This window comes from Erinaceus europaeus, chromosome 4, assembly GCF_950295315.1.
Source record: "Erinaceus europaeus chromosome 4, mEriEur2.1, whole genome shotgun sequence".
Lineage (NCBI taxonomy): Eukaryota > Metazoa > Chordata > Mammalia > Eulipotyphla > Erinaceidae > Erinaceus > Erinaceus europaeus.
Window position 1 is genome coordinate 101,161,220 of NC_080165.1, and position 12,432 is coordinate 101,173,651.

Consider the following 12,432-nt stretch of genomic DNA (forward strand, 5'->3'; position numbering starts at 1 on the left):
AGGAGGCGGGGCCGGGGTAGAAAGACCTGGCCACAGCAAGTACAGCAGCACCTTGGCTGACCTGAGGGTTGCTTTGGGTTGTGTAAAGATTGGGGAATAAGTGTCAGGGACCAGAAAATCAATCACCGAGGAATATGGAAGGGAGAGGCCGTGTATACACCCCTCTCCCTCCACCCCAGCTTTTCCTTCTAAGGATGCTTTCACAGGCGACCCTCCATTCTTCCAGTGAGACTCTATAGCATCCCCAGGCCACAAAATCGCCACCCTTTGGGATGGTCTGGTCAGTGCAAAGAAGCACGGCCGCTGCCCCGGGGAAGGACCTGCCCTCCCCTCCACAGCTCTTCAGCTGTTTACCTGCAGCCTGCGCTCCTGTCTCTTGCTCAGCTCAAGTCATGCCCTCCAACAGCTGGCTATTTCCTCTGGCTGAATCCACCTGTCCCCTGCACACGTGGAAAGCAATCCTCCTTCCATCTCCTGACCTTTGCCTTTGCTCTTTCTCTGCCTAGCAGGTTCAAAGAGTCTCATGGGAAGCCCAAGATGATAGTTATTTCTTGGTTCTTTCAACAGCTCTTCCTCACTCTCTTCCATTAGCTGTGTGTGTAGGAGGATAAGGGGGTAAATTTTCAGGGACACTGGAGCTCCTAGACTTTTTTTTTCTTCATTTTTCTACCTCACTGTCATGGCCTAATCCTTGACGGTCAAAACTCAGTTCCATATAGCTTTATCCCTATGAAGACTTTCCTAGCATTCACAGTGTTTTCACCCCAACTTGCTTTGGGGGCTGTGGACTGCACGGTGGACTCTACAGCTGGTGTCTGTGGAGCTGCCCATGACCTGTGCTTCTCTCCCCAACAGCATTTGCCGAAACAGCCTGTGGGTCTGCAGCAATGAAGAATGCCCAGGTAGGTGGCCTTTAGCTTATCTCCTTCCCTCCTGGAATGTGGGAAGGGCTGCATAGCAGGCAGGAGAAGGTAGCCTCTGCACAGGCTGACTATACCCTATCCCTACCCCCAGACCAAAGCTCTGGTTTCAGGTGCTCACTGTGCTAATTCCTTCCTGAGTCATCAGAGGGAACTCTATAGTATTGGGCTGGTGTTTGTTTTTTTTTTTTCTTTCTCATTACCTGCTTGCTAAAAGGATTAAGGTCTAAAGAACAGTAAGACTGTAAGCTCATGACTGACTAAACAAATATGAAAATATGAGTCAAATTCTTTTGAAAACTAAGAGGAAAAGGAACATGATGACTCTTCACACTCAAAGAGAAAATCTTTTGGAAGGTCTCATATAGAGATCTTGGCATGATTCACAAGCTAGGAAAATCAGGCCCACAAATGATTCCCTCTGTTCTGGAAAGTTTATTTAGGAAAAGCTTTCTTATTATCTCTGCCCTTTGCTTTTTTTCTCTGTTTAGTCCCAATTCTGTTCTGTTTACTGCAAACTTGGCCCATTGGCAGCTAACTTTTTTTGTTTGTTTGTTTGTTTTTTAACCAGAGCACTACTCAGCACTGGCTTATGGCTTATGGGTTATGGTGATGTGAGGGGATTGAACCTGGGACTTTCAGAATCTCAGGCATGAGAGTCTCTTTGCATAATCATGACGCTATCTACTCCTGCCTCCCTGTTTCTTCAGCCTAACCCCAATGCTCCACGTCTTTTTCCTGATTATTTTCCCTTTAATGTTTCTCATGTAATGCTTCCTATGTGTTTGGATACTTTGCTAAGCATCTTGCAAATATTACTTTCTTTCAACAACCTATGAGACCGGTATAATATATTGTCACTTTATGAAAGAGGTAGAAGACCCAGCGAAATTAAATAATTTGCCCAAAGTCACACAATTGAGTCACAGGACTCAAAACAAACCACAACTTCCTGATGTTGCCTTTTGCCCTTCCCATTTTTCTCACTGCTAGACCTGGGCCTGTCTGGAGGAGGCTCTTTACCCTTTTCATCAACTCTGGATTGACCACACACTTAAAAAAATCAGTTCATATTCAACTGTATTCTGGAAATTACTTTGTGGGTCTGAGCTTCATGCTTGTAAAGAGCAAAATACATAAAAAGAAAATGAACAAAAAACAGCAAGGCGAATAGCCACCTTGAGAGGTTTCCCTCTATGTGAGCTTCACAGGCTGGGATCATTTGGGGGGCTGATAACTGCGATCACTTATTCAGTGTTGGAACTAGATGGAAAATGGGTATTAGAGCTCAGTTAGTTTCTTAAGCCCAGGACTGGTTAACCAGCTGGTTTTATCTTTTGTGCAAATCTGGAAGAAAACTTGAGGGACTGCAGATTGCTCTTTATTTATTTATTTTTATTATTATTTTTTAAATTCATTTTTTATTTAAGAAAGGAAAAATTAACAAAACCATAGGGTAGGAGGGGTACAACTCCACACAATTCCCACCACCCAATCTCCATATCCCATCCCCTCTCCTGATAGCTTTCCAATTCTCTATCCCTCTGGGAGCATAGACCCAGGGTCATTGTGGGTTGCAGAAGGTGGAAGGTCTGGCTTCTGTAATTGCTTCCCCACTGAACATGGACGTTGACTGGTCGGTCCATACTCCCAGTCTGCCTCTCTCTTTCCCTAGTAGGGTGGGTCTCTGGGGAAGCTGAGCTCCAGGATACATTGGTGGGGTCTTCAGTCCAGGGAAGCCTGGCTGGCATCCTGATGGCATCTGGAACCTGGTGACTGAAAAGAGAGTTAACATACGAAGCCAAACAAATTGTTGAGCAATCATGGACCCAAAGCTTGGAATAGTGGAGAGGAAGTGTTAGGGAGGTACTCACTGCAAACTCTAGTGTACTTCTGCTTTCAGGTATATATTTTGCAGTAGTTTATGGATACGTGTGAACATAAGCTCTCTCTCACAGAAACTGGTGTATATCTAGGTTTTGGGACTCTGTTAGAAAGTGAACCACCTGGGATGGAATTAGAGAATACTATGAAAGGAAAGGTCTCACCCGAGTAATGAAGCTGAAGGGATATCATTCTATACCTGTAGTCTCTAGGAGTATCAGTCAGTGCTCTAATTTCACATAACCCACCCCTTTTGTTGCCCTTGTTGTTTAGACATGAGGTTTCTGCAGTTGACCTGTATACCCACTTTTAATGCCTAAGTAATGAGCATTCATTGTAAAAGGCCCATGAGCCACTGTGGATGGAATGAGGAATTTGGTTTATTGTGTTTTGTAGGGTTGACTGCTAGATTAGTGATTTTATTTGTTTGTTTGTTTGTTTTTGGTACCATGGATTAGTAATTCTTTTTCAAAATATTTTTTCTTAAATGTCCAGATAGTAAAATTTGCATCCCAGCCTCAGACTGTGTGGTTGGGCTTCCCCTTTGCATCACTTGCCAGCTGGGTGAGTGTTGGTGAGCTGCCCAGCCATTTGTAGCCTCAGTTTCCTCATCTGTAGAAATGAGGTCATCACTATCTACTGCCCCCATGGCTGTTGTGAAAGTGTTGTCATTTTACACATGGCAAACACTCAGCGAAGGCCAGTGGTTTCCACCTTTATGGTGCAGTTCTGACTTGCTGTGGGCCAGGGGTCACTTCCGGTATGTTCTAACATGTTCCTGTAAGCTGTCTGCACAGAGGCTTCCAGGAAGTGGAAACAGAGTTGGGGGTGAAAGCAGCCATGGACAGGGTCCTGGACTCTTGTGGGAGTTCTGAGTCCCCAAGTTCCTGGGTTCCTGGAAAGACTCCAGTTCTGCCTGACCCATGTGGGGGATCCTGAAGTTACAGCAGAACTTCTTTGGGCCAGGTCAGGGAATCAGCCTTAAAAGCCAAGGCTCCTTTCCCTGAGTCTCTACCTCCACTCCCCCACATACACCTAGAAATGCACCTTGGGAGCTGGGTAGTGGCAGACTGGTAGAACAAACCTGTTACCACACACAAAGACCTGGGATCAAGGCTCTGGTCTCCACCTACAGGGAGGAAGTTTCACTAGTACTGGGGCAGTACTAGAGGTGTTACCTCTCCCATCTCTCTCTCTCTCTCTCTGTCTCCCTTTCTCATCTTCTATTAAAAAAATAGCCACTAGGAGTATCAGAGTCATACAAGCACCAAGTCCTTGGTTGTAAAAAAAAAGAGAGAAAGAAAGAAAGGAAGGAAGGAAGAAAGCCAGCAAGCAAAAGCGTTTTGCATATTTGGTCAACATTCAGGAGGCAGCCTGCAGTGGAAACTCACACTGGGAGGAAGTCTGAGGTGCTTTGCTAAAGGCCTGTGAGCTGGCATTTTTGAAGGTCCTATAGAAAAGGCTGGAAGCATGCAAGCTAGCAGGGCAGCTCTCTGGATGTCACTCACTGCAAGCAAAAGAGCATGCTCTGATGAGCCCTCTGTTTCCATTAGGAGAGAGAGGACCATTACTCATGGAAGGAGGGGTAGGCCTGCTTTAAATTCTGGGCTGGCTTGGTTTTTGTTTAATTTATTTTTTCCCCTTCTTTTATTTTTTTTATTGGGGAATTAATGTTTTACATTCAACAGCAAATACAATAATTTGTACATGCATAACATTTCCCAGTTTTCCATATAACAATACAACTCTCACTAGGTCCTTTTTGTTTCTTTTAAAGGACCACATGCTTTTCAGCACCTCACCATAGTGAATGCTTCTCTCTCTGGTGGTTACTAGGGGACTGGCTACCAGGGAACTGAGCCTGGCCTTGTGGCCCTTTGTTCTGGCCCATATTCCTGTGCCTATGACTCCATCCCACAATTGTACCAAGAAGATAAGCTGAGCGTATCAAAAATATTTAGATTTCTGATGCCTGAGAAGCACCGGGACTCACATCAGTGGGGGTCAGAGCAGGAAATCAGATGGGAGGGGCAGACTCCAGGCCTCAGGGTTTGGCAACACAGGGTCAAACACTTTCTCTTTGACTGACCCCTCTCTCCTGACATTGTCAAAGATAAGGAAATCCCAGTTCTTACTCAGATAAGTGTGTTTTTGAAAAAACAGAGAAGGGCTGGGGGAAGAACTCCCACCTATTTCCCCGTAACAGGTCATGACATTTCACACAAAGGGCCATGCCACTCTGTGGACTCGTGGTAGTTTCTGAAAAATAACTATTTGTTTTCCTGTGACTTGGATCTGGAGTTCCAGAACATTTCACCCCTTCACACAGCCTAGTGGCCTCGCCTCTTCCTTGTTCCCTTTGCCTGAACTTTCAGGAACCATCACCCTGATTCTTCCTTTTTAAGTTAATTTTTTTTTTCCTTTTGTCACCAGGATTTTCGCTGGGGGTCAGTGCCTGTACAACTCCACCATTCCTGCAGGCCATTTCTCCCCTTCTCTTTCTGTTTTTGATAGTGAGAAAGAGAGGGGGAGGGAGGGAGAGAAAGAGAGACACCTGCACTTCTGTTCCACTCTTCGTGAAGCTCCCCCCCTGCAAGTGCGGACCAGGGCTTGAACCTGGCTTGTCACGAGAGGCAACGTGTGCACCTGCTTGTGAGCCAATGTCTGGTCTCTTTTTTGTTTTTAAGATTTATTTATTTATGATACATAGAGAGAAGATAGAGGGGGAGAAAGAGAGAGCATTTGTGTTGCTGGGGACTGGCCTCAGGACCTCATGCTTGAGAGTCAAGTGCTCTAGTTACTGTGCCACCCCCCAGGCATCATTCTGTTTCTTTTTACAGGGTTGTAAGTAGGAACACCCAATGTGTGTGTGTGTGTACATGTGCATGTGTTTGTTTCTCCCCATACCAATTCTCTGAATTTCCAGGCACTGAGTGTCTACACTTAAATTCGCTTCTGACAAGACCTATATGGAGCTGTCACAGGCCTCACTGAGATATGAGGAATCAGCTCCTCCAGATGGGCCCTGCTCCACGCCACTCACAGATCTGAGTCTGCAGGGTAGCTCCTGGAAGGAACCCCTGCCTAATCTGGGCTTCTCACAATGCCCTCCTCAAGTTTCAGCAATTTCCTATGGGGACTGGAAGAATAGTTCAGTAGGTGGAGGCTGACTTTGCAGGTGTGCAGCTTGGGTTTGAGCCCTAGAACCTAGCACAGGGATGTGTGACAAGAGTTCCTGGAGGCAGCTCTGGTGTGAAGTCTTTCTTTAAATCTCTCTCTGAATGAAAAAGTTGACCCACAGCTAGAAATTGCACATGTGTAAGGCCCGGACATTAAAGTTCCCACTGTGAACGCAGCAAACACTTCTTTTATGGTTTCCAGTTTATTAGAAAAGGACATGGGTGTAGAGGTTCACGGGGGGCAAGGTCCAGAATGTCCCCAGCAGAGCAGCTTCTGTCCCAGTGGAGTTGGGGCCCACCACCTCTGACGTGGAGGCTCTCTCAGAATCCTGCTGCTGAGGGTTTTCATATTGTGTTATGTAGACATGCTCAATTACTGATTTTTCTCCTCGAGGCAATAGGGGCTCTAAACTGAGAGTTGTGGCCCTCTCACTGTGCCTGGGCCTTTCTGGCACCCAGCCTCTGACCCGAAGGTCTCTGGGGGGCCCATTAGGACAGGAGACACTCCTGTCACCCAGAAGGTTCCAGGGGTGTTAGCAGTGTCAAGGAGCCAGGAACAAAGGCCACATCCATTCCTTAGTGCATAGAGGGAGATGAGCTGGGCTCTGTGCTCCTCCATCTCCCCTTCCTCATTCCCCCCCCCCCAACCTGAGGGTGCCCTCTGGGCCTAGGAGCAGTCACAGGGACACCCTGCCATCATCTCCTGCTTCCAAGAAGACACCTGGACCCATAGCCAAGGACCTGAGCCCTGACTGTGGGCTGCAGGTGGTCCAGAGGTGGGACTTTGACAGACAGGAAGATAAGTCACAGAACTGGCCTGGGGGACTCCAGGTTTAGACCAGATCTATGCTAGGAAAGCAAATCTGCTTGGAGCTAGGGGGCCAGCTGGGAAGGGCCACCCCCTTTAGGGAATGGACACAGTATATGTAGTTTATTTTCCACCAGAGTAGAAAGTGTTGCTGAGAGGTTACATGCTGAGGGAGGCTGGGCAGGGGTCCAGGGTCGGCGTCAGCCTCAATGGCCCCATTGTGGGCCCTGCAATGGGCTTCCCTGGACTGGGCAGGAAATGGTGGGGTGGAGGAATGCTCCCCTCACCCCATTCCCACTCAGGACACTTACCCTGTGTGATCCCAGGTCTGAGGTACACCAGATTGGCATTGGGGGACCTGGGTAGGGAAAGAGAGGCAGCTGAGTAGGGCTAGGTGGATGGCTCTGAGCTGCAGGGTGATGAAGGGGTGTCCTCGCCACCACCACAGACATGCCAGCCTAGGCTGGGGAACTGGGGGGGGGGGGGCATGGTGATATCATGGGCAGATGGTGTCCCAGGCTCCCATTGGCTCTGATGGAAGCCACTCACAGATGTGGCCATGAGAAGGCCAAAGAGCTGCCCTTAGCTTGGGGGTGGGGAGGGGATGAGAATAGGGTCCTGGCCTATGGTGCTCTGAGAGCACCTGCCTCATCCCCCTTCCCTGCTCCCGTATCCCCCTGCCATCTGGCTGCCCTCTCAGCATTCAGGAGATGCCCAGGGTGGGGCTGTGTCCCAGAGTCCCTTCAGGTCCAATCTGGAGGAGGGCCCATCCCCAGAGCTCTTTGCCTGCCAGAACCTGGCCCAGAGGAGTGACTGCGGGGATGCACGCAGTGACAGCAGAGTCAGGAGTCACGGGTTCTGGTCCTGTCTCTGCACTGACTAAACAGTGGCTGTCATTCCCACCTCTTCAGAGTCCCCACTAGGATAAAATGAGGTATCACACTGAGTCACCTGCTCTGAGCTGGACTCTGAGAAGAGGGCTCTGTGCAGAGTCCTCTGTTTGGATGTTTCCACAGGGTTGGGGAAGGCTGAGGTGGCTCAGCTCAGGGTGCACTGCTAGCCTCTTTATCTGCTTTAGCCCAGTGAGGAGACCCTCTCCTCCTCCTTTAGCCTTTCTCCCCTCTTTTCTCTGTGTCCCCTCAGGGGAGTGTGTGGTCACAGGACAGTCCCATTTCAAGAGCTTTGACAACAGACACTTCACCTTCAGCGGGGTCTGCCAGTACCTGCTGTCCCGTGACTGCCAGGACCATGCCTTCTCCATTGTTATAGAGACCGTCCAGGTGAGAAACGGACACCCCCTGGGGACGTCCAAGGGAGTAATGGGAGAGGGCCTTCTTGGCATGCACCACCAGGGGGCGCTGCTCACGGCCTCAGGCTCTCCTGGCTGATGGACAGTGGTGACCTTCTTGCACCTGTGACCTTCCCGGCAGTGTGCTGATGACCCCGACGCCGTGTGCACCCGCTCTGTCACCATCCGCCTGCCACGCCTGCTTAGTGGCCTGCTGAAGCTGAAGCACGGGGGCGGTGTGGCCCTGGATGGCCAGGACATTCAGCTGCCTCTCCTGCAAGGTGCGCTTTACGGGCACTCTCTTGGGGGTACATTCCTCTAAGAGAGGAGGGCTGCCTGGAGGAGGAGCATCTATGGAGAAAGCTGGCTGGGCACCTGGGGTGGGAAGGCTGCTGGGGCTCAGGAGAGAGAAGGAAGGAGGGTTTGGTGGTGGGGGTAGGGAAGAGGGTGGTTCTGGCTCCCCTCTGAGGCAGAAAAAGAGCAGTGGTTGAAACCCAGTGGGCAGGGGCCAGCTGGGGGTGGGTCAGTGTAAAACAGGCCATGGGGCTCAGCCTGGCCCAGCCCACTTGTGGAGAAACTCTCAGTTACCTTATCAGGTTGTAAGAAATGAAGGGAACCAAGCCTCCTTCTATGGGTCTGATGCAAAATTCGCTTGAAGAAATTCCAAAACACACATGATAGGTATGCAATTTCCAAATCTTCCATTATTATGATATGAGGTAGGTTCGTGCAACAGTGAAATTAGAAAGGAAAGAGAGCTTGGGGACAATTTTTCTGAGGGCCCTGGAGAGGTTCCAAAAGGTCCCTTCATGTGCGCTCCTCTCCTCTTAAACTCGCATACACATCACACCTGGACCAGCCTCCTGTTGACCAGCAGGTGTGGGTCCCTTGCCCAAAACTCCTACAGTGGGCATCTTTTATTACTCTAGTCCCCATTTTCCGTGTGCTCATGAAGTGTCCTTGTACCCCAGCAAGGTGGCCTTTACAAGGAGGCATCTCTGCCTGCACCCTCAAAGTGGCTGCACACCTATTTCTCTCCATGACCAGTGACAGTGACTGCCTCATGCTCATTCTCCCAGAGGGGCATCGAGTGGCGTGTGTGTGTGTGTGTGTGTGTGTGTGTCCCCTTGATACATTCCTCCCAGACAAGAAACACTATCTCTGACCTCATTTCCTATAGGAAGTCCTTCACTCAGTTCAGCACACATGGTTCGGCTGTGGGGACTGAGCACAGGCAAAGAGGTCCTGGGATGCTCAGACCTGGAGCTCACGGGGGACAGAACCTTAAGCCTCAGGGCCTTTACTTGTTGAATCTCTGAATGCAGAGCCTATACCACCCTCTGGTGGCAGAAGGGTGCATGGCAGGCTGCCTCAGGCCTTGGGGCCGCCTTCCCAGGAGCCCTTTTCACACCCACCTCTATCACCTCTTCTCTCAGACTCCCTTCAGCTGCAGGCGAGCCCCTATCTTGTTGTGTTCATGTCTCTGGATCTTTGAGACATGCCTTGTCCCACCCCATTCCTGTCACTGCCCCATCTCAGCCTAAGCCCTTTCCCCTCTCGACCTTAGGTGACCTCCGTGTCCAGCACACAGTGATGACCTCTGTGCGCCTCAGCTATAGTGAGGACCTGCAGCTGGACTGGGACGGTCGCGGGAAGCTGCTGCTGAAGGTAAGCCCTTCGCTGTGTGGCCAGGAAGGAGCTCCTTCCTTAGGCCAGAGATCCCAAGGAGAAACAGGCCTCACTTTTCTGTGAGAGGCAGACTTTTAAGGCCTAGACATCCCTTGTTTGTCTTGAGGGTTCTCACTTCTGGGCCTTTGGTACCCCAAGGACTTCTGGAATGAAGGTGGAGTAGGAAGACAGGAGACAGCACTCTGGCACATGCTGTGTTGGGGATCAAGCTCAGGACCCCACTGTTCCCACCACTGCACCATTTCTGGGGCCCCTTTATTGTTTCTTATTAGACATTTATTTACTCAGTTACATTTTGTGTGAGCCTGGAACCTCTCAATATCAACAGACAGAACATTCTATAGAGTGTTCATCTTGCGTCAAGCCAGAGTGGGATGCTGGGTGGGTTTCTGAGAGATGGCCATTTGAGACACAGGCTGGCCTGAAGGCCACAGGGACGTAATGTGATGCACGGCCTTGATGATTAATTGCAGACGGGAGTCAGGAGAGGGCTCCCTGTCATCCTCACCTTTTTCTCTGCTACCAAATGTGAGATCAGACAGAGAGGCCCTGGCCCCGTAAGGACCCAGCCCACCTTGCCCACACTTGAAGCCCAAACACCTGTACAATAAAGGGAATGTGTCCCATGTGCACCCACCCCCATGGGTTTGGGGGCCCATTGGCTGGTGTGTCTGAGGTGTTGACCAGGTGAACTTGTGTCCTCACTTCTGTTCCTGCAGCCCCATCTAAGCTGTGACTTGTCACTTCCTGTTTCTCTCCCCTGTGTGTGTGTGTGTGGAGGGGGGGAAGGTAATGGGTGAAAGCTATGGAGCCAGGGCACAGCAGTTCCAGGGTGGTCCTCCCGTCCCTGCAGCTGTCCCCAGCATACACCGGGAAGACATGTGGCCTGTGTGGCAACTACAATGGCAATCGTGGAGATGACTTCCTGACACCCTCAGGCCTGGTAGAGCCCTTGGTGGAGGACTTTGGCAATGCCTGGAAGCTGCGCCCTGACTGTGCCGACCTGCCTCGGCAGCCTGGGGATCCCTGTGCGCTTAACCCGCGCCTGAGTACGTGCATCTCTACCCTCACCCCCCATGTGCCTGGCAAGCCCCCCATACAGTGGTCAGTGGTGGGGTCCTGCAGAGTCGAGCTGTGATGGGTGGAGAGGATTGCAGGAGGAGTGAGGTCTGGTGAGGAAGAGGAGGGCTTCTTTTCTACATTCCACAATAGAAGAGCCTATTCCAGAATACTGACTTCTCTCTGTCCCCACACAAGGGCACACATGTTGTGGTGAGGCATGATCCCGGCCATTCCCCAGCCCCTCTGTGGAGCCTCCTAGAGTGCCCCGGGCCAGGGAGAGCACAGCAGAGGCTGAGGTCCTTGTTGCTGGATGCACAGAGGTGTATTGGGCAGAGAGATCTGCGGTCACACTCTAGGCCTGCTGTGACTTCTTCATCTCCCTCAGTCAGAGGGCCAGTGCTTGGGACCACAGTTTGTTCTGCCTTGAAGCCCTGGCCTGTAGGAAAGGCTTTTTTTTTTTTTTTAATTTTTTTTATGGGAGAAATTAATATTTTACAGTTAACAGTAAATATAGTTGTTGGTATAGATGTCACATTTCCCAGTTTTCTGCAAAATATTCTAACCCATAGCCTAGGTCCTCCTCCACCATCATGTACCTGGACCTGAAAGCCACCCTCTGGCCCCAGAGTCCTTTACTTTGGTGCAATACACCAAACCCAGTCCAAATTCTGCTTTGTGTTTCCCATTCTGTTCTCATTTTTCAATTTTTGTCCACGAGTGAGACCATCCCATATTCAATCATCTCTTTCTGGCTTATCTCACTTTACTTGATTCCTTCAAGCTCTACCCAAGATGACGTGAAGAATGAATTCATCATTTTTTTTCATAGCTTTGTAATACACACACACACACACACACACACACACACACACACACACACACTTACACACCCCTAGGTTGCTTCCAGGTTCTGGCTGTTACAGATTGTGCTGCTATGAACATAGGTGTACAAAGGTCTTTTTGGGTGGATATGGGAAAGGCTCTTTGGGGCTTTAGAAGCTGCTCCTGCAGGGCTACCAGGAGCATGCTGGGCGGGTTGAGCACAGTGGTGTGTCCCCCTGCAGCCCGCTTTGCTGAGGAGGCCTGCGTGCTGCTGACGTCCCCCAAGTTCCAGGCTTGCCACCATGCCGTGCGACCCCAGCCCTACCTGCACAACTGCCGCTATGACGTGTGTGCCTGCTCTGACGGCAGGGACTGCCTGTGCGATGCCGTGGCCGACTATGCCGCCGCCTGCGCCCGGAGGGGTGTGCACATCGCGTGGCGGGAGCCCGGCCTCTGCGGTGGGTACTGCCCTCCCCCCACACCACACCAAACCCCGCACCCCTTGCAGCAGCCTCTGTGCTGCTTATGCATCGCACGTGCCTCCTGGTGGGTGGACCCTGAGGCCTGGGAGCTGTGTGCATGTCGTGTCCTTTTCCCTGCGGGAGATGTGGGGATTCTGGTTGGTCTTTGGAGGGCACCTTGGACTCCCTAGCTGGAGGCCCGGCCATGACCCGTGGATGTTTCCTTCTTGTGGTGGGTGCGAGTGTGGCCTGACTGAGCAGTGAGTGACATTCGGGTTTCCCTAGGGGGTGGGGGACAGGGCAAAGGAAAGGCCAGTCC

The 12,432-nt window shown here is 50.7% G+C and overlaps 1 protein-coding gene across 1 annotated transcript in view; it reads left to right on the plus strand.

Moving 5' to 3' along the window:
- The window catches only part of VWF (von Willebrand factor), a 146,431-nt gene that overhangs the window by 40,839 nt on the left and 93,160 nt on the right, over positions 1-12,432 (plus strand). Inside the window, exons 10-15 of the mRNA XM_060190227.1 lie at positions 856-902; positions 7,935-8,071; positions 8,222-8,360; positions 9,647-9,747; positions 10,622-10,817; positions 11,895-12,110. Coding sequence (XP_060046210.1) covers positions 856-902; positions 7,935-8,071; positions 8,222-8,360; positions 9,647-9,747; positions 10,622-10,817; positions 11,895-12,110 — 836 coding nt within the window. The remainder of the gene's footprint in view (positions 1-855; positions 903-7,934; positions 8,072-8,221; positions 8,361-9,646; positions 9,748-10,621; positions 10,818-11,894; positions 12,111-12,432) is intronic.